This window comes from Chelonoidis abingdonii, chromosome 17 (assembly GCF_003597395.2).
Source record: "Chelonoidis abingdonii isolate Lonesome George chromosome 17, CheloAbing_2.0, whole genome shotgun sequence".
Classification (NCBI taxonomy): Eukaryota; Metazoa; Chordata; order Testudines; family Testudinidae; genus Chelonoidis; species Chelonoidis abingdonii.
The window spans coordinates 6,981,005-7,003,482 of NC_133785.1; the positions used below are offsets into that span (position 1 = coordinate 6,981,005).

Below are 22,478 nucleotides of genomic sequence, written 5' to 3' on the forward strand. Positions count from 1 at the left end.
ATGGCTGAGAAGGAACAGAGATAACTGCCAGCTCTGCTTGATTTGCTGATTACCTTGAGAATGTACAAGATTTCAGTTTCTGGATATGTATCTTACGTATGTATGCATAATAGTCTTTTGATAATTTGAATTCATGTACATCCTCAAAGTAACTAGTAAATCCTTGAGTCTGTTTACTGAGATTACAGGACAGAGGAAAAATGAAGTCATTCTACTTCCTTCAAAATCTATTAAAATTAAAATGCCATTTCTCCCCAAGAGGAGCCCTAACAATTAAGGTCCATTTCCCATCCCCAAACATATCTATATTCCAGATAGGAAGACCACACTCTCTTAAATCAACAATAACTGCCAGATAAACTGCATTAGACACGAAAGAAAATTCAGAACACAGGAAAACACTGCATTTCAGAAACTACCTACCTGACCATCACAGAGGTCAATGAGAGGCACTTTCTCCCGGCTTGCTTTGATGAGCTTGGTCTGGAACAGTTTCCCATCAAAATACATCCATGGACAGCAGTGCTCCCAGGGGATTGGCTGTCCACAAGCATCATTTGCAAAGAGTGCCATATCCACACCACTCATAAACAAAGCAGAAAGCTGAATTCCTCGGGGATCCAGATTCTCAATCTTTAAGGAAAATGAAATTTCAGTTTAACATAGGGAAAGTACCAGATAGAATTCCAAGTTATTAATTTATGCCAATTTTGAAAACAGAATTGTTAAAAGTCTGATTTTCAATAAGAGGACTTTTATTTGTGAGCAACTTTGTACATAAAACCACCTGTGTGTCCAGGTACTGGAGTCTGCTACCTGTCCATCCATAATTACAACGCTCAAGGAGGCTGGATTGTCACCCCTATAAAAATAAAACCTTTGATGCCATATAAACACAAGCAAAGAAAGGAATTAAAAAGACTAGATTTTTCAGTTATGGACCAGTGACAAATCTCACTACAAAGTCAGGGAGCCAGTGAAAATTTAAAGGAAATCCTATGAATCACCTAGAAATTAACGTAGTGTACTGCTGGTATTCTTTTACCTTTCTAACTATATATAGCAACTGTCTCTAGATCTAGGACAAAGGTGGGCAAACTACGGCCCATGGACCGTTCTGCCCAGCACCTGAGCTCCTGGCCCAGGAGGCTATCCCCTGGCCCCTCCTCTGCTGTTCCCCTCCCCCACAGCTTCAGCTGCGCCACCAGTGCAATGCTCTTGGTGGTGGCGCTGCAAGCTTCTGGGGCAGCACCAGTGGCAGAGCCTGGTTTGACCCAGTGCTCTGTGCTTCACGGTGGCAACGGTGTGGCTGGCTCCAGCCGGGCGGCACGGCTGTAACATCACCAGCCACTGGCACTCCAGGCAGTAAGATAAGGGGGCAGGGAGCCTGGGAGATTAGAAGGGGGCGGGGTGTGGATAGGGGTTGGGGTGGTCAGAGGGTGGGGAATAGGTTGAATGAGGGCAGGGGTCCTGGGCAGGCAGTCAGGAATGAGAGGAGGGGTTGGATGGGGCGGCAGGGACCAGTCAGGGGCAGGGTTCTGGAGGCAGTAGGGACAGGGAGATGGGGCGGTTGGATGGGGCAGGAGTCCCGGGGGGGGGGGGNGGGTTCTGGAGGCAGTAGGGACAGGGAGATGGGGTGGGTGGATGGGGCAGGAGTCCCGGGGGGGGGGGCAGTCAGGAATGCCAGGGGGGTTGGATGGGCCGGCAGGGGGCAGTCAGAGACAGGGGTTCTGGGGGCGGACGGGGAGTGAGGGGCTTGGATGGAGCAGGAGTCCCAGGTGGGAGGTGAATGGGGGTGAAGGCCGGGCCACGACCCGCTCCCCTCCCCAGCCCTCCATACAATTTCTGAAACCCGATGCAGCCCTCAGGCCAAAAAGTTTGCCCACCCCTGATCTAGGAGTTCATGAGCTACTAAACCTTAAATTCACATCATTCTGATTAAGAGCTTGCTTTCCTATCACACAAGCGTAAAATATGACATGATTTTTTGCGGCCACTGCATTAAGCACTGCTAGAGAACTGCTTTAAAATCCATGCAAAACCATTTATTTGTAAGGTTGGCATTTGGCTTCCAAATGGCATAAAGCAGTGGTTTTCAACCTTTTTCATTTGTGGCCCCCTACAAATTTTTGAATGCAAGTGCAGACCCCTTTGGAAATTCTAGACATAGTTTGTGGACCCCAAAGGTCCGTGGACCCCAGGTCAAAAATCACTGGCATAAAGCACAAAATCTTCAGCTCTAGTGATTACTGAGATATTTCTCACTAAAATCACATTGGAAACAGATAGGAAGAAAAACAAGAATATCAAGAAGAAGTTTTCATGTCCAATGTGCCGTGACCTACCAGTTCCAAAGCTAGAAATACTTTGGCAGACCACTACAAATGCTTTCAGAACAAGTACATGTTGTAAGGATTGCTCCTAGACCAGCACCCCAAAAGAAAACATTTGATTTCAAATAATGCAAGTTTACATTTCATATTTTAATATTCATTCATGAGTAGATTAGCTAAAGAAATGGGATTTAACAAAGAGAAGAATAAAAACTCATGTTTATTGTAGTGTTATAGCCATGTGGGTCCCAGGATATGAGACACACAAGGTAGATGATGTTTAACCAATAAAAGATATTACCTCACCTACTGTATGTGTCTAATAAAATTCATGCCAAAGTAATGTTGGTGGGAGATGGAAGGGGTCATGTGACTGGAATAAGGAGAAGGCTGCCTTAAATATGACTTGTGCTGATTTAATGACTGGTAGCAATCATATAATTTTTTAATTCTTTTCACAGTAGGACGAAGACAGTACTGTTCGCTTATGTTCTCAAGCAAGGATCTCCACTGAGAGATTTAAAGTAAAGTAATGTTTCCATGCAACTGATAGTTGAGAAGCTGCTCTCTGACTTCACCACATCCCTGGGAGAAAAGGTACATCTTCAAAAAGCATTGGGCTTGCTTAACTAGAAGTATTAAAAGGAGCTAGAAGTCAGGCGCAGGTTAAAAACTATCAGTGCTATTCTTCTCCTATCTTCTCCCAAAATGAGAAGAAATTAATTTTTTTTTTTTTATCTTCTCTGTTGGTTGTAATTATTTCGACAGTCAAGTAGGAGACCTCCCCTGCAACCCCACATACACACTAAAGAAACTTTTTTGTTTAAAGAATAGAACTTTGAAGTTAGCACATAGATCAGAATACAGCTTCTATTTACCTACTCTTCGTGATCTGATGTTAAAAGAAGTTGACAGTCAAGTCTGCAACAAAAGCAATGTGCTGAACTCTACCATAATTTCCTGTTTAACAGAGTATGTCATTTGGTGAGTGTGATTATGATTATGATTAGTGTAGTGTAATTCTAAACCCATTTTGATAGAAGTTACAGTAGTTTGAATTAGATTAAAGTGGTTTCTAATGAAACTATCAAAATACTCAAATTCCTATAAATTGCACTGGTTCTGAACTAGTCACTGGATTGAGGAAAGAGGAATAAAACCATCCTTGTATTCCTCACTCCCCAGATCCTGTGCTAAGAGCATCTCAGCTGAACCCCAAAGTTTGGGGCTTAAGTATATAAATCTTGCAAGGTGCACACTACAGTTTAGTGCTGCTTTAAAAGCACCCACAACAACATGTATTATGCAGCTGATTACATACATTTTTCAGACAGTCTGGGAACATGTTACAGCAAATAAAGGTTAAGAGAATTCGATGAAATTCTCTGCTGTGATAATGTTTGCATTTAAAATTGTTTAAACTGTAGATAAAAAAATATTTTGATGTTTTCAGTGTATATTCTGCGGTTTACTGCTGGAAACTCTCAAGAGTGCTCAACTTTAAGATTTCGTCTTTTAATGTTTCAGTTCTGAAACACTGCGTTTCTCCTCTCTGGCCCACTTCCTTTGCAAAGGAATTTCTATTAGCTCTGCATCTGCGTCTGACGAAGTGGGTATTCACCCACGAAAGCTCACGCTCCAAAACTTCTGTTAGTCTATAAGGTGCCATAGGATTCTCTGCCGCTTTTACAGATCCAGACTAACACGGCTACCCCTCTGATACTATTAGCTCTAGGTTGCCATCTTTGAAAAATTTGTGTCAGCATCTGTAGAAATTGGGAAAGACAGTCTTGTATCATTAGAAAAACAAATTGTATTAATGAAGAGCTGGAGCTGAAAGAGTGCAGAATGAGTATGTGACAGTAAAATAACAGACTGATTGAGGGATAAGAGGAGATAATGGAAAGAAAATAAGGAGTGTTTATTTTCAGTGTGTAAACAGGAGAACTCTTACTCCTGGGAGAATTCTGTGTCACTGCGCGTGCACGAAATTCATGTCCCCTGCAGATTTCTTTGCTTTCCCACAGAAAAAATGGCTTTCTGACAGGAAAGCAAAGGGAAGAGCAAGAGCAGTTTTGCACCACTCCCTAGCTGCGCAGGTACATTGTTTCAGGCACCCAGAGCAACCAGCAGAGAGGTAAATCACCGCAGGGCTGGGGACACCCCAGCCAGTGATTCCTATCGTGAGCTGGGATCAGCTGCTAGTCCCGGCTGGGCAGGAGAGGATGGGACTTCCTCTTCCCCTGCAAGGAGTGGCTGAGGCTGTGTCAGACCCACCCCCAGAAACCTCCTCCAGCTGCAGGAAGCTCAGCATCCTCCCCTGCTTCCTGCCGCATCGCACCTCAGCTGCGCGGGGAGGGGTCTCTGTACAGGGAGCTACTCCCCCATCTGCCAAATCCATATGGATCTGGACCTCCCATACCCTGAGAACCCTGCCAAGCCTCACCCTGTACACCCAGAACCACCCTAGCCCTCCAAACCCAAACCCCACCCACGGGACCTCAATCTCTGCATTTGGAGCCTCCCTGCACTCAGACCCTTTGCCTCTGGACCCCAACCCCGGCATTCAGACCACCCCCCACTGAGCTCTCTGCACTCAAACCCCGACCCTGACAATCCCCACTCCCTGGAGCCCCCCACATCTAGACCTCCATGCCACTGACCCCCAACTAGCTGCACCCAGACCCACACCCCATGAAGCCCAACTCCCTCAGCCCCCAAGCCCCTCTGCTGAGACCCACACACCCAGACCCTTCCACTGAGCCCCAACCACCTTCACCTGGAAGCCCCTGCAGAGTCCCATAGCCCCTGCACCTGGAACCTCCTGCACTCCAAACAAGCCTTGGTGCATCCAGATCCCCCCCACACCTAGACCCCCCCACTGAGCTGCCTGCACTCAGATTGTCCCACACAGAATCCTTCCACACTTGGACCCTGCCTGGTTGAGCTTGCCTGCCCCATACTTGGTGCACCTGGCCCAGAGGGACAGGGCCCCATGGCGTTTCTGTGGTACACCCAGGCCTTGTGCTGTGTCGGGTCAGGTGCAGCCTCAGGGTCCGGTGCAGCCTCACCACTGAATCCGTGTCCTGGGGATGGGGAGGCTGCAGGGTGATCTTCCATCTTTGTGCAGCCAGAGGCTTGTGCCACGCTGGAGCCTCTGCATTTATTTATTGACAAATAAAGCTTGCAGAATCTCGCACAAGTTAAAAATATTGTGTGCAGAACTTTTAATTTTTTGGTACAGAATTCCCTCAGGCGTAAACTCTGCCTGTTCAGTTGACATGTGAAGATGTCAATTCTTCCTTTAGAACATTTGCCATTAATTTTCAGTAGTAATTAAATTGCTTTATCTTTCATGCACATAAATCAGAAATCTCCAAGATCACAAAAAGAGGATCCAAATCACTTTGCAGATATGCAGCTGTGTTCAAACCCCATGCTCCTTCTGTGCCTGACTTCAACAGGAAAAAAGCAGCGGTTTTGTGTGTGAAGATAGTAACAATGGAGCATTAAGTATTTCATTTGCAGTTACCAACAAGTATTATGGAAATATTCCATACTAATCCTACACAGAACCTAAAAATAAAAACTTGTTGATGGAGAAAAAAATTCTCTATCAACAGACATGTTTTAAGGTAAAATATCCTGTTTATCAGCGGCCTTGTCTCTGCCACTCATTTTTCTCAGAAACAAAAAAAATGTATTCTCCTCTGGGAATTCTTTTGCTGGAACCTTTGTGTCCAGCAGTCTTCACAGTGGGGTTTCCGCCTCTACCCACTGAAACTGGAGACAGGGGCAAGACTGTCTACTTTGTTAACACACACAAAACAAAATCTGCAGAGGACTTTATGTCTACAGTGTTGAGTTATGAGAATGTGAGGAATAAAGACCAAGTTATTGTCTTGCAGATTTCCTCATATGCCACATCCCACCTTTTGGCCATGAAGTTGCCATTTGAGTTTTCATCACTACCTACAAGAAAGGTTGCCCAGTTAGCTTTGTGAGACCCTGAGATACGTGTCTTGATCCATCCTGCCATTGAGACTCTGTATGGCTCCCCTCCCTCCCCCCACAGCCTACTGCAGGATAAAGTACTTGTGTTGACTTCTGTAGGCCTCAGACATGTGCAAATATATTCTGATCATACCTCTACACATTTAGGGCATCTCACTCAAGGGATGTTTGTGATTTGGACAAAAGCTGCGTATGTATTTTCCAAGAGAGAGGTGTGCTGCCTCTCTGATGGTGCAAAAGATAGTTATCCTTTGGTCTGACTACTGAGTCAGCACCGTTAACCATCTTATCCTGAAGGAAGGTGACATACTGTAGCTGAATGGTTAAAGCATTTATTTTAAGACTTTCCTTAACTGAATGTGAGAAACTGAGTGTGAGAAAACATGAAGACACTGATCTCAGCAATGGTCCTGAATGACTTAGTTCAGGGTCCACATGAGCAATTGTGAATGATGAGAGGACTTAGTGATGCTGCTTTCAGGAATCTGATATCTTGCTTTTTAGTAAATCAGAGAAGAACTTCTGCAAATTATCCCATTCGCAATGGCTGAAACAGGTTTCTTGAGAGCTTTTGCTTTGAGAGCGACAGATGAGCAGACCTGTAAGAACCCAGCATGTGCTCATTTTGGCCGACTGCATTCTGTCCTAGATCTCATTATCGCCTTTCTTCTGGTAATTAAAAGCTTAAAGAGAAAGATGACAATGAAGAATCTCTCTTCCTTCATTTCCTTTTGGATATATATACACACCATATATATATTTTTAGTCTGGGCTTTTCAGGCATCCTTGGGCTGCAAGGATCCTGGAAAGTGATTTATTCTATCTGCTGAATAACAATCCAAATAAAATTCTGATCTAGACTCAAGATTATTTTCTTTTGCATTATCATTCATGGGATTTATTAGCTCTTTTATACTTAAAATGTGGGATTCACTGGGGTCAATTGATTTGGTTTTCTTGTATGCATTTCCTTATGCAACTTCTTTTTACGGCTGGATGACAGCCAGAGGATCCTTCCTGAAACGAGTGGGAGAAACAGGATATGGCTTCTTAAAGAAGATATCTGACTTGCCTAAAGAATCAGACAGAGAGAATTCATAGCTGGGGGCTAGCAGTAAACACAGGCAGGTAAGGCTCTGACAAGATATAGCCTGTTTGACACCATAGGAAAACATACAAACAATGCATGATCTCTGCAGCACTCTCATTGGCTGGATGGCAGGAGGAAACACAATGCATATACCTGTCTAAGCCTAGATAGTTGAAATCTAGGTGAACTGCATCTGCTGCTGTCATAAACAGATAGCTAAGGGTTAATGTTTCTTTTACCTGTAAAGGGTTAACAAAGGGAACCAAACACCTGACCAGAGGACCAATCAGGAAACCGGATTTTTTCAAGCTCAGGGAGGGAATTTGTTGGGTGGTGTGTCCTTTTGTCTTGTTGTCTCTGTTGCAACTCTCGGGCTCTGAGAGTAATCCTACCTCCAGGCTTAAAACTACCGTTTCCCAATTGTAAGTACAGGGATAAGACAATATAGCGTTTTATACTGTTTTTAGTTTTAACATATCTGTAGCTTGCTGGAAATGTTTAAATGTATGTCTTCTGAATAAGCGCTGTTATTCATTTGTTTTCTTTTAAGCAAGTACCCTGTATATTGTCACCTTGATAACCAGAGACCATTTTTATGTCTTTTTTTATCTTTTATATAAAGCTGTCCTTTTTAAAGACCTGGTTGGTTTTTTTAGTATGGGCCTCAAGGATGGCGTCTGCAGTCACTCAGGAATTGGTGGGAGGAAACAAGACAGGGAAGAGAAAATACTCTTTGTGTTAGAGTTACAAAGCTTGCATTTGCAGGGACCTCGAGGGAGGGGCGGAGAGAAACTTGATCTCGTACGTGTTGTGTTTAAAGAATTGAAGCAGGAGTAAATCTCCTAGGGTTCCCAGGGACGGAAGATCTGGCGAGGAAGATAAAGAACGGGGAACGGAAGTGGGCTTATTCCCTTTGTTGTCGAAGATTCAGGGCATCTGAGTCGTGCGGGGTCCCCACGGAAGTTGGGGAGACCATGGTGACAGGACACTGGAATTTTCTGGCTGGTGGCAGCGCTATCAGATCCAAGCTGGTAATTAAGCTTGGAGGGTTCATGCAGGCACCCACATTTTGGACGCTAAGGTTCAGAATTGGGACTTATGCTTATGACAGCTCCAGCTACTAGGGAGAGCAATGTCACAGGCTGCTGCTTCTCCCTGCTCTCTGCAGTGTCTTCTTCTAACTGTGGATCTCAACTTGGGGGAAAAAAAGATGTTTTTGCTGTCTGCCCATTCAATTCAGTACAGCACATGCTCATGCACTAGCTTGGAGGAAGCACGTTCAAATTACTGTAGGAAGACACAGTCCTCTCTGGCTTGGTTGGGCTCTACTTCTTATACTGGGGACTCTGGAAGACTATATACAACTATTCCTTTAGTGTGAGGCCACAGAAGTGGAACACTTCCTATTCCTTCACCCCATTGGACACCTTCCAACAACATGAAGACGACTGAGTGGGTTGCTTCAGGTCACCAACTCCCTGCCTCATGCTAAAGCTTTCTTTCATTTTCATTTAGCAGAGTGTTGGATGGGCTCAAGATCCATCTGCCAGTTATAAATACAAGACTAAACCTTGCCATTTTCTCCATTCGGGGGCACAGAATTCTGGATAGGGGTTCTAAGAGGGTGCCACTGTGAAAACAGACAGACATACAAAGACCCCTCCCATGCCCTAACTCGCTCCCCACACCTACACCTGTACCCCAACTTCCTGCCCCAGGTCGGAACCCACTCCCACACCCTAACTCCCTCCCAGACCCCACACAACCACCCGCATCCCAAACTCCCTGCCCCAGCCTTGAGCCCCCTCCCACAACCAATCTCCCTCCCGGAGCCTGCACCTCAAACCTCCTCCTGTACTCCAAACCCCTTGGCCCTAGCCTGGAGCCCCCTCCAGCACCCCAAACTCCCCAGCCCCAGCCCAGAGCTTGCACTCCCAGCTGGAGCCCGCACCCCCTCGCACACCCCAATACCCGGCCCCAGTCCGGGGCCCCTTTCCACACCCTGAACCCCTCATTTCTGGCCACACCCCAGAGCCTAGGGGAAGCCACAAGCCTCCATGCCCTCTGCAGGGCTGCAGACGTGAGCGCCGGCTTGTTTTGCTGTGGGGTAAAGCCCATGCCTCCACGCCCCCCCGCAGGGCTGTGTGTGGCCTGAGACTCATTTTTTCTGTGGGTCAGTGGCCCTGACAGAAAAAAGGTTCCAGACCCCAGGGTTAGCTAGTTATGTTTACTTCATAATATATAATTGTATCTAGAAAGATAAGCATCTCTGCTAAAAGTCTTTTAAAAGTATGCAAGTTCATATTTATGGAACACAATCAGTGCTGGAAGACTGCTTCCCTCACCTCTTTATTTATGCTTTAAAGTCTACATAAACTTCTCTGTGTTTCTCCACCCAAAATAAATGCTACAAGGATCTTTTGACCCGAAACAAAGAAATCTATTTAATTAATCAGCAAGGTGATGATTCAAGAGCAACCTCACAAGAAGAAAAATAGAGCTCTCTTCAGAAACAGATTTCTGGTTTAAGCTTTCAAAGGGCTATCATAAAATAGTAAGAATAAAATCTCGCCAAAAAAAAAAAACCTCTCTCTAAAATTTTATTTTCATAACATAAACAATACACTATAACTGAGTGACTACCAGTCTTTGCTGCACTTAAAAAGTTTGCATTTCAGACGGTACGTCCAGACTACCCGCCGTATCGGCGGGTAGCAATCGATTTTTTGCGGATTGATATATTGCGTCTAATCTAGATGCGATATATCTATCCCCAAATGTGCTCCCGTCGACTCCGAAACTCCACCGGAGAAAGCGGCAGTAGTGGAGTCGACACAGGGAACCGCGGATGTCGATCCCGTGCCGTGAGGACCCGAGGTAATTTGATCTAAGATACTTTGACTTCAGCTACGCTATTCACGTAGCTGAAGTAGAGTATCTTAGATCGATAACACCCCCTCCCAGTGTACCCCAGCCCAAATACTAAGTGACCTATATACACTGAAGGGACACACCAGATTTTTAAAGATATTTAGGCATTATGGTGCTCAGTGTTGCAACACCTGATTTAGGAGCCTAAAATCCCATTGACTTTAAAGTGCCTAAATCCTTTTTGAAAATGAGAAACAGGCTCCTAAATCGGTTAGACATTGTCACTTCCTAGTGCCTTTTTCTTCTTAATCTTTCTATTTATATGTTTACTACTTCTAAGAATTGAATAAGCGATGGAAAGAATACTTTAAAGAGCTGTAAAATATTTAGAACATAGGAGATTAAATGATCCTGGAGAAGCTTCCCAGCACAAACAAGGCACAGTGGATACCTAAATCACCTTTAAAAAACTGGGCCTTAATGCTTAATGTCTTTAGAGAAAAACATCACTTGCTCAATGTTAACATTAGGGATCAGTTGGGGGTAGATTTCTCTAATGAAGGAAGTTGGATTAAGAATTACCTTAAGTTCCTGTAGCTGGTCAGGTTCATAGAGTTTTGGAGACAACGCCTGAGAAAGGAAAGCATCAAGTTCCTGGCGACGAAGTATACGGATCCCTGGCCACTGCACCATATACCTACAGCAAAAGCAAACAAAGAACAGTTACTAACCTTTCTGTAACTGCTGTTCTTCACAATATGTTGCGTATGTCCATTCCATGTAGGTGTCTGTGGATTCCAATGCACAGCTGAAGAGTTTTGATCCTTAGCAGTTACTGTCAGGACAGCCTGAGTGCCCTCTGCTGTCTTGCGCACATTACACAGGCATAAAGGACTGAGCCATCCCAGGATCCCCTCAGCTCCTTCCTACCAGGATGACACTGATAGAAATGGGAAGGAGGGCAGTGTGACGCTGCACTCTATATGATTTTATGAAAATATGCTAGTGAGTATGAATATAATGTAACTGGAATATGCTTCATACAAAAGAGCTTTTGTAAGGTATAATTACAAAGCTTATAATCTACTGAGTGCAGTCATCCTATTTGTATAAATGTATCACTCTTGTATCTGAAACTAGAAATATAAAATAACTCTGAGGGCCTATTGTAATTATGCAAAGCGTGGGCCATTAATGGTGGTTTGGAATCTTGACAGCTTCCATTAACCAGGACATTTGACTGTGGACAGCTCTGTTTGCAGGTAGGCCTTCCTGTGAGTCAGGCTGGGAGGAATGAAAGCTTGGGGTCTTACAGTGACATGTGATCATGTCACCTGAACTGGAATCCATCTTTAACCTGCTGTTTTTCCATTGAGAAAGAGGGAACCCAGAGGGACAAAGGATTCCCTCCTTATGCAAAAGATATATAAGTGGGTGGAACAGAACAAAGGGGGCAGCCATCATGAAAAATCCCCTAACTACCACCTGAGCTGGAACAAGGACTGTACCAGGGGAAAGGATTATGCCCATACTAGGAAGGCATCCAGTTTCTGAAAGAAATTTATTGAAACATCTTTGAGGGTGAGATTTTATCTGTATTCAGTTTTATTACTGTATTAGGCTTAGATTTGCATGTTTTGTTTTTTTTTACTTGGTAATTCACTTTGTTCTGTCTGTTACTACTTGGAACCACTTAAATCCTACTTTATGTATTTAATAAAATCACTTTTTACTTATTAATTAACCCAGAGTATGTATTAAAGCCAGGAACATTTCTGTAAGTTGCTTCCAATGAAGTCTGCAGCTTTGGGGCACATGGTTCAGACCCTGGGTCTGTATTGGAGCAGACTGGCGTGTCTGGCTCAGCAAGACAGGGTGTTGGACTCACAGGCTGGCAGGCAAAGCAGGGGCAGTAGTAGTCTTGGAACATCCATTGACAGTTCCCAAGGGGGTTTTTGTGATCCAACCTGTCACAGGCAGGTCGTGGAATGAACACATCCAACACATCTCAAAGAGCAACGGAAAGGTTAGTAACCATTTTTTCTTCTTTGAGGGATTGCACTTGTCCACTCCACTGTAGGTGGTTCACAAGCAGTTCTATTTGGAGGCGGGATCAGAATCCATTTGAACAAAAAGACTGAAGGAGCACTCATCCAAATTTAGCTTCATCTCTAGATTGCTAAGATTGCATAGCGAGAGGCAAACATGTGACACTATGACCAGGTTGCTGCCTTGCAAATGTCCAATATTGACACATGAGCCAGAAGAAATGCCTCAAAGGCTGCTTGGGACCTAGTCAAATGACCCAATACTCTATCCAGCAGCTCTGCATTAACCAACTGCTAACATAAGCGAATACAACTGGATAGCCATGCCGAAATCCTCTGTGTAGAAACTCTGTCCGCAAATGCAACGAACAACTGAGATGAAAATCTAAATAGCTTAGTTCACTCCAGATAAAGCACAAATCTCTTCTGCTTTCTGGAGTGAGCAGTGACTTCTCTCTCTTGTTACTCTGAGGCTTTGGGAAGAAGGATGGTAAGTAAATCTGCCTACTTAATGTGAAAAGAGGAGACCACTTGCATAACAAATCTTGGATGGGGATGAATGCAGACTTGTCTGCATAAGAAATCATATATAAAAGATGTGATAAACACCCTCAACTCCCCTACTCTCCTGGCCAATGTAATAGCTACTAAAAATGCTACTTTCACTGAAAGGTGTATCAGGTCACTAAAGGCTGAAAGTGGGGACCCATCAACTTGAAGACTAAATTCAGGTTTCATGGCGGAATAGGGCTTTATACTTGTGGAAACATCCTGTCCAAACCCTTTAAAAATCTTACAACCATCAGTCTAGAAAAAAGATAATGGTTACCCACAGAAGAGTGAAACACTGATAGAGCTGCTGCGTGTACCCTAACTGAGCTAATCTTTGATGTTTCAGATACAAAAGATAGTCCAGCACTTACTGAACAGAAGCAGGAACTGGGGAGACTCCTTTCTGTCTCAGACAGAAAACCTCTTCCACTTAGCCAATTGTCATCCTTGATGGTTTTCTACTATTCAGCAGTACCTCCTGCACCTCTCTGGAGCAGGACTCCTTGGCTGACATCGGTAGAGAAGTCTCCAGGCCATCATGTGAAGGGCCTGAAGGTTGGTGTGAAGGAGGTGGCCACAATTCTGCAAAGCTAGGACAGTGTGAAGCAGGAGTAACTGAGGGGGACTGACAGAAGTACGAGAGCTGTGAAAGTCAGTCCTGACGGGACCACAACGGCACGAAAAGTGTAAGACTGGCCTTGTCCTGTTTCGCCTTGCACAGAACTCCGGACAGAAGAGGGACGGGGCAAAAGCATATAGCAGACCCTCTGACCAGAGCAGCAGAAAAGCATCAGTCAGTGAACATGGGTTGCGACCTGCTCCGGTGACATTTTGTGTAGCCTGTAGATTTTTTTTTTTCAAACGCTTTGGCATTTCGTCTTCTGTAACGGAGCTTTGATAGAACAGATTTGTTTCCCCATACAGCCATCAGATCCAGTATCTCCCGTACAGTCCATGCTGGAGCTCTTTTTGGATTTGGGACTGCATTGCCACCCAAGCTGGGCAAACAGGAAATTGAAAATCAAAATTTCGCGGATTTTCCTGTTTAATAGTCTGGCCACTGCATCCAATTAGATTGTGTCCAGACCGGTCACAGTGGCTGCACTGTGGGATACCGCCCGGAGGGCCAATTACCGTACAGATTTGCCGGCCACACTAACCCTAATCGATATGGATTTTAGCGCTACTCCTCTCGTCGGGGAGGAGTACAGAAACCGATTTAAAGAGCCCTTTATATTGATATAAAGGGCCTCGTAGTGTGGACAGGTGCAGTGTTAAATTGGTTTAATGCTGCTAAAATCGGTTTAAACGCGTAGTGTAGACCAGGCCTATGCAGAGTCTCATCTCTCTCTTCTGAGAAGAATGGCTGCTCACCTAGTAAGCCCTGAATGGTCTGTTGCATCTCTGGAAGGAGGCCAGAAGAGTGCAACCAGGATGAGCGCTTCCAGTGAAGGCAGAGGCCATGCTGCATGCAGCAGAATCTGCTGCATCCAGACATGCCTGTAGAGCTTTTCTGGCGACCAACTTTCCCTTCTCTATCCAAGAGAGGAACTCTTGTTCACATGGGAGCTTGTCTTTCCATTTCATACCCATCCCCCACAGAGTAAAATCAAAGCATCGCAGCACAGCTTGCTAGTTCACAATGTGAAGTTGTAATCCACCTGTGGAATAAAGCTTCCTCCCAAATAAGTCCAACTTCTTGTCCTCTTTATTCTTTGGTGCTGAAGTCTGGTGTCCCTATCATTCCTTTTCATTGGCTGCTGCAACTTCAAGGGACATTGGAGGAGGATGGTTATACAGTGCTCAAACCCCCAGGGAGATAGTACCTTCTCTCTACTCTTTCAGCAGTCAGAGGCAGGGAAGATGGAGTCTGCCAGAGAATCTTGGTGGGCTTTAAGCCACATTTATTGGCAGAGCTATTCTAGCTGGAGCTAGATTAGAACATGCACTAGCTTGCGGAATTTTTCCCACTCCTCGAGGTGGATATCATGCATCATAGCCATCCTCCTCACAGCTCCTGATGAGTCTTAAAATAAATCACCCAGAAGTGAAGAAATAGGCTCCACCATGACTGTCTCATCAGGAGAGAAGGAAGAGAATACTAATGGTTCAGTTCCTACAGTTGCTCATGTAAGAGATCCCAAGTCTGTTCAGTACCAAAATGCTTGTGGCGACGATGCTCCTGGCAACCAGTAGATAGAGCCAGCTGAGATGGCTTCAGGGATGCTCTTGACTGACGTGGGGAACCTACAGGTCCCAAAAGAGCCACTAGTATGTCCCTGGACCCCAGCTATACACAACCCAAGGATCCCTTCTGTAAACTCCCTGCAGGTACTGTGGGAGAAACCCAGGCGGGCAGGTGGCATCTCTCCCCCAATGGGACCAGCGAGGTTGGGAAACATAGGAACCCACTTCAGAGTCTGATAAGGATGAAGCTTTTCCTTGAGAGCAAGGTGGTACCGTACACGTTGGGACTGCAGAGGAAGGCCAACTCTGCAGCGGAGACAGGGATATCATCTGTGCCTTTCCCTTAGATGGTACCAGTCTCATTGGTACCTTGATGCCGTGGTGGGAAAGGCACTGGAGGTGGTACCATAGTTACTGGTGCCAGTTGAGACCACTGGCGATGGCAACACTGAGGTTCAACAATCCTTTCGCAGCCTCAGAAGTAGACTGGGTACCAGAAAGATACTGTGTGGTACCCTGGGGCAAGGAAATGGCAATGAAGATGCTTAGGGAACCAGGCTCAACAGGCCCACATTGGCCTCTGGAGTCAACGAACTCCCCTATCTAGAGGTGTGCTCTGGGAAGTGCTTCTTTTTTGATCCCCCATCTGAGTTTTTATTAGAGATCATCCTTTTTGATGATCTTTGTGCTGAGTCTGATTCTTATGCCTCTTCTTCGGTACTGGGGATCCCAATCTGCCTCTCAGTACCAGTAGCGTGGCAGGTGCATTACTGACCAACACCAAGGTGCTCTGTATCCAGAGCAACATAGAGGGCTCAGATGGAGGCCACAGAGCCAATCTGATGAGCAGATATTTTAACCTGACTGCCCCATCTTTTTTCTGAACAGGGTTAAAGCCCTTACAAATGCTGCACTCATCCCTTACATGAGCTTCCTCCAGGCACTTAAGGCAGCTGGGGTGAGGTTCTCTATTTGGCATATCCTTACCGCAACAGTGGCAGGCCTTGAAATTCAGAGTGTGTGGGGGATACCTCCAGTACCGGGGCTGGTACATGCTCAAACAATAAAAATAATTTTTTTAAACTAACAAACTGAGTAACTACTAGACTACACTAACTACACATAGGTAAAATATATAGGTATCAAGAAAGACTTGCAGGAGCAAGGACAGGGAGCTTCAATAACCGTAACAGGTGGTAGGAAGGCACTGAGGTAGGTGTGGGGGTCTCAGCCCTTTATGCCTGCCCAATGCGTATGAGACAGCAGAGGGTACTCAGGCTGCCCCAACAGGTACTATCAAGGGAAAAAACTCTAACAACTGTGCACTGGAGAGCACAAATACCTACAGTGGAATGGACATGTGCAATCACTCAAAAGACGACTTACTCAGAGTCCTTACTTTAACAGTTAAAGTAAACAGTATTACTGTGTGAACAGAAAAGCCACTAGAATGAAGCCAAAAACTTTTTGTTCAGGCTTCAAATTAAAAAAATAAGACATAGCTAAAAAGATTGAAGTGATTTCTTAGGGTTTAATGCCAGACAATATTTTGATAATGCTGCTAATTACAAATGACAAATGAATTATTGTTTGCAGTACTGTTGCAGCCCTACTGATCCCATGAGAGAGACACAGTAGATGAGTTCTGTGTAGTTCGACAGCTTGTCTCTTTCACCAACAGAAGTTTGTCCAATAATTAATTGTTGTAGTTTGGGCTGATCCAAATACTTTTGCATACTATAAAAATGTGTATTTGGTCAAAAGTTACTCAAAGAAAAATAGTAATGTTGTTTGACAATATTTTTACAGTATACCCCTTGAGCTGGCTCCTTAGAGTAGATAAATTAGGAAAATATCCATTATGTGACGTAAATGTCCAAGCAAAATATACTGATGAGACACTGCCTGTGAACTCACCCCACAGCACACATGATCATCAGAACCCCACACTGCTTTCAATAACAAAGGGTTAAATACCATAAAAATACTACCTAAAGTAGAAATGCACGATGATCCATATAAAAATAAGACATAATGGTGTAGTATGAAGGCTTCATCAACATGAGTCAGAGATGAACACATTACTCAGAAGTGAAGTCACAGAAAGTTGTACACGGGTCATTCCAAACAAGAGCCAATAAAACTTTTATACCTCACAAACTATTTTTGCTACATCACAGAAAAACTATTTTAAAATGTGTTCAGAGTTTTAATAAAATATTATTGGAACTATTGTATTCTACTCCTACAAAGCCAAGTGCCTTATTTATAACTCCACCCCACCCTTTATCACCTTGGTTGAAACCATGAGGCAGTACCAAGGGCACATGCACAGACCAATTGACACTACACCTCTACCTCGATATAATGCTGTCCTTGGGAGCCAAAAAATCTTACCGCATTATAGGTGAAATCGTGTTATATTGAACTTGCTTTGATCCACTGGAGTGCGCAGCCCCGCCCCTCCGGAGCGCTGCTTTACCGTGTTATATCCAAATTCGTGTTATATCGGGTGGCGTTATATTGAGGTAGCGGTGTACTACTTTTAAAAGCTCCGGCTCCGGGTCCATGCTCACAACCCTCAGTGGAATACAATAACCATTGCTCAAAGAAAAACTATACATGACTCAAAAGGCAAGAGAAATTAATATTAACTTGGAGGCAAACTTACATTTATCATCTCAAAAATATATCTAAAATCTCTCTTCCATTCATATAAATCTCACCTTTCAGCTTGAGATTTTGGGTCCTGCCAGATTAAGGAGCAAGAGCTGGGTCTTACTAGGTGACTAGAGATTCCTGCCCCCTCCCCACCAAAGGTATAGGAGTGCTCCTTCCTAATTCAGCTCTGAAACTGAAGGCTAGTCTCTTCCTTCTTAATTCTGTACATGTCATGTGGGCCACTCAAATCAAGTAAGGGAACCAGCAAGCCTAATACAGCGAATCCTAGTACCTGGTAAATGGGAAATCATTTACATGAGCTTTCCAAACCCATAAAGCCACTAAGCAATTATTTTCTGCAGCACCTTTTGGTGTTTTTTTTGAGAATGTACAGTGCCAGTTTCTGTGACCCAAAAGGCAATGTTTGTGTCTGGCTACTTAGAGGCCCTAAATATAACAAGAAACTATGAGAAAACAGCCATTTTTTCTTCTTTCAACTCTCTATGGAATTAGCTGAAAAACTGACAAGTAGCTAGCACACTTTTAAGAATCACAGAAGCGAGGAAGTCATTTCTTCCAAAAATACTTGCAATATGAATTATTAATTTTCAAAGTCACAGTTTAATCCAGGATTAGAGAAAGACTTGCTAGAGCAATATATTATACAACGTAGTAATATTTTTTTTATGCTATTTTAACTTGTGATAAACCCTCACCTTAACACACAACAGAGCACCATAAGATGAGTGGGCACATTAGCTGGATTGAGCATTGCTGGTGTATCTGATCTCATACAGGCCAAAAATGCCCTCATTCTTCGGTTCTTGTCCTCTACTGCTTTTCCCAGCCACAGCTTCTTCAGATTGGGACAGGTCCATTCCCTGAATGCAAGCGCTTCCACCAGCTCAGGGGTCTGGGGAGATTTTCCTTTGTAAGCAGCCCATTCTTTAATTATCACTGGTGAAACTACAGAACAAAAACAATTGGAAAAAAAATTAAAAGACTTGTATATTTTAAACTTCATATACAGATAGCCTCCCCATTTAAATCAATAGGTCATTTTAATCCAGGTAGCATTTAGATGTTATACTGGCTGTACTGATTCTGTATCATGTATGCTAATTTGCATGACTAGCAGCCAACCAGCAAGGTCCTGAAGGATTATTTCTTTCACATGCACTCACTTCAACACATTCTCTAATATGCAAAAGTTTTCATAAAAAACACAAATATATTGTAAGAATATTACTGTCAACTTGTTTTTAACCTAATTAGTTTATTCTCCAAATTATTTTTCTCTATCATAATGGCACAATGGAAGATAAGCTGCTTAATTTCTCTTTTTACACAGATATTCTCCTAATTAGGTTTTACATGTTTGATTAAAGAGTTGGAGGGATGTAAAATGAAGAATATTTCCCAAAACAGCACATAAATACAAAATACTTCCTAAGCATCGGCTACTTTCATCCCTACTTTATTTTTCTGCAGCTAATGATGATGAGCAGGTGGCAGAGCTTTACAAAACAAAAGAGGAGGACTGGAAAGGAGAGGTGCATAGGGAGTGGAAATGTAAAAGGAAGCCTTGGGCAGTGATGTCTAAGGTTCATTTGACAGTTGTGATAACCACACAGACCTGGTGGAAAGGGGTCCTTGGACATGGGGGCAGGCTTCAAATCAGCTGTGATATGACAAACTGATGTAACTCTTCACTCTCCTGTCAAATCTGTTCTCTGCGAAGACACTGGGTTGGTTAAGGAGGCAGAAGACTGGCATCCCCCTACAATACCTGGGTTTTGCTTTGTGGGCTGTCTGCCCTGGGGGTAGGAAAACATCCTCTGCCTTTGCTGGTGGGTACTTGTATAGCTTTTTGTAGGGAGACAGTGTGTAAATTCCGACATACCATAGTGTGACCCTTGAGTCCTTGAGGAAATAGAGTACTTCGTCTGTCCTTTGATTGAAGAGCTCCATCTTCTGAAAGGATAGGTCCTCTACCATGAACTATACTTGGTATGCTCAATGTCGGGAGCCACAAGGCTCATCTGATTGTGACAGCCACGGCCAATGACCTTGCAGATGTATCAGATGTGACCATGGCTGCCTGCAGCAATGTCCTTGTGTCCATCTGGACCTCCTTAATGATCTCCTTCATTTCATCACTGTATTCCTGTAGGATTTTTGAGAGAAAAGAAGTGACCCTCTCACATGTGAAGCAACTGTATATAGTGAATAATGCCTGGTAGTTCCCTACTCAAAGCTGCAGTGAGGCTGATGAATGTGCCTTGCATCCAAAAAGGTCTAATTTCTTAGGATCCTTGTCCATATGAATATGTTTAGTGAACTTCAGTTTTTCTTGTACTTGTGTTTGAGTGGGTGTAGAAACACTAAGCCGTTCTAGGGCACGTAATACTTCTTTTCTTTCCACTTTCAAGTGAGTGGAGAAATGGCCAGGATCTACCATAGTCCTTCCAGTTCCTCCATCCACTCGCTAATGAGTAGGAGGGTGAAACTAGCCAGTGCTGTCACACTGAAAACAACAAAAAACTTGAGACTATTCTTGTATGAATTTGGTCTCAATATCGAAGGTCTGCACAATTCTGGACTAGAAGTCCTGGAAGGCTTTAAAGTCACTGATCACGAGAGTGGAGGCTAGGCTGGGGTCACTGCTTCATCCAGAGATAAGAATGTTTCCTTGGAAGGAGACAGGGATCATTGTGGTAGCTCCCGTTTCATCTCCTGCAGCCCCACATGTGTTTCCAGTGTGGGTGACCTAACCAATGATAGTGCCAGAGAGTGGGATCTCCTCCTCCTGCTAGAAGCACAAGAGAGTAATTTATTTGACATGCAGGATGAATGACCTCAGTAATGCCAATATGGCCAAGCTGAAATACCATACAGATGCTGATGTGGTTCAGACTGTCCAACCCAGTCCCACTTTCAGACCTTTTTGGTCAGTGATCTGAAGCCCTTATGCTCTCCTTGGGGGTCATTCTCCAGTGGCATAAGAGATGGATCTCTGCTTGACGTTGTCAAGGAGTGTCGGTGATGGTGAGAAGTATCTCTCTTCTTCGGAAGGTGGTGCCATGGGGAAATATGGAGCTGGTTCCAGTTCTAGTCACTTCTTCAGTACTAGGAACATGCCTCCAGGGCTTATCTTGGGCCCTTACTCAACTCTGTCAGGAGTATCAGGGCCATATTAGTGCTGGATCTTTGATTGCTTAGGGCCTTTGTCTTTGGAAAAGCGATGTTTCATGAGCTCCCTCAGTTTAAGTGCTATCTATAAGATCAGTCTTCTCATGTGAGTCTATGTCCCCTTTGAGTGGGAACAGAAGCCAGCTTTACTCCCTGCCATACACACCTACAGTGATAGACGCTGACACATACTTGAAGCATTATATATCCACGCATATGTGTGTGCAATATATGTTATATATAAAATCTCTCTCTCAGAGAATACCATATAACATGAATGCACAGCTGCTCAAGTTGCCACAATTCGCAATTGAAAAGACTGGTAAAAAAACAAAGTCACAATAACTAGAAGCCTTAGATCTCCCTAGCCCCCGTCACTCTGGTTTCAGATCTGGATACCTCATAGAAACCACCCTTGTCACATTGGACAACAATCTCATCCCAGCAATGGGCAGTGATCAGATGTCTATGCTGATATTAGATTTATCAGCTTCCTTCAGTTCCAGTGAACATGAAGTACTGTTGACTTGCCTGAAGTTATTTCCATGTGAGTGTGGGATGGGGCTCCTTGAGCAGCTTTGTTTTTTGTGGGCTGAAGCCCCAGAAGACTGTATTTGTATCATCAGTCCTAAGGACGTTCCTGGGCAGGGTTCCATCTTGCTATCATTCTCGTTCAGTATATGCACAAGGCCAGAACTGAGTATTTTTGAGTACTTTCTAACTGTATGATCTCAGCGCTGTAGTGGACATTGCAATTAGGAAACTTGACTCCTTTGCACAAAAGGAAGAAAATAATGGCTGAAATTCAAATTATAGCTTCCTCCATCTAATTTTTTTCACCAACAGAAGATAAGCTGTGGTCTCATTCCACTTCATATATGCAAGAAAGCTTAAGTTCTTATGTATAATTAGATGTAAGCTGGTATCCAATGGGAAGAACTGGTGGGACTTAAGACCTTGCCCTACAGAGAAGCCCAAGGGCATTCTGAAATCAAATCTGTAAAGTACAAAGCAGCTTTGTTTAGGTCTGAACAATGAAGAAACATCTTGGCAGAAGACTAAATGATTGCAGTGTAACTCTACCCTTACTCAAGGGATAAACAAGCAATACTATCATCTTGTAAATTTAATGTTGGACAAATTAGTCACTATAATTGGAAATTCCATACGAACAAATTTAAGTTAGTTGCCAGGAGGAAAACAGCTACATATAATTTTTCATCCTAAATTCCAAGACGATTTTGTTTGTTCAGCAGGTTGCTTCTTCCTGAAAAAAATTCATGCTTTTCTCTGCATCAGCTCAACAATAAATGTTACTATTTACTGCAACGGAATAATATATTTCTCAGTTTTTTTTAAAAGGACACAGTCAACTAAAAAATACTTGTGTCAAAAAAAAACACAAAAAACACAAAAAAAACCCTCTACTTCCCCATGCCAAACTTCCCATTACTGTAAATGAAAGCTACTGGGGAAAAAAATCTATTTTTTCCCCAGTTTGTTCACTTTCTGTATATTGTTTAACTATAA

General features: G+C 43.7%; 1 protein-coding gene across 3 annotated transcripts in view; it reads right to left on the minus strand.

Moving 5' to 3' along the window:
* Positions 1-22,478, minus strand: part of FAM120A (family with sequence similarity 120 member A) — a 128,932-nt gene that overhangs the window by 17,637 nt on the left and 88,817 nt on the right. For all 3 annotated transcript variants that reach the window (XM_032799578.2, XM_032799587.2, XM_075073219.1), the window contains 3 exons: positions 18,473-18,722; positions 10,891-11,005; positions 424-633 (listed from right to left, as the gene is read on the minus strand). In XM_032799578.2, coding sequence (XP_032655469.1) covers positions 424-633; positions 10,891-11,005; positions 18,473-18,722 — 575 coding nt within the window. The remainder of the gene's footprint in view (positions 1-423; positions 634-10,890; positions 11,006-18,472; positions 18,723-22,478) is intronic.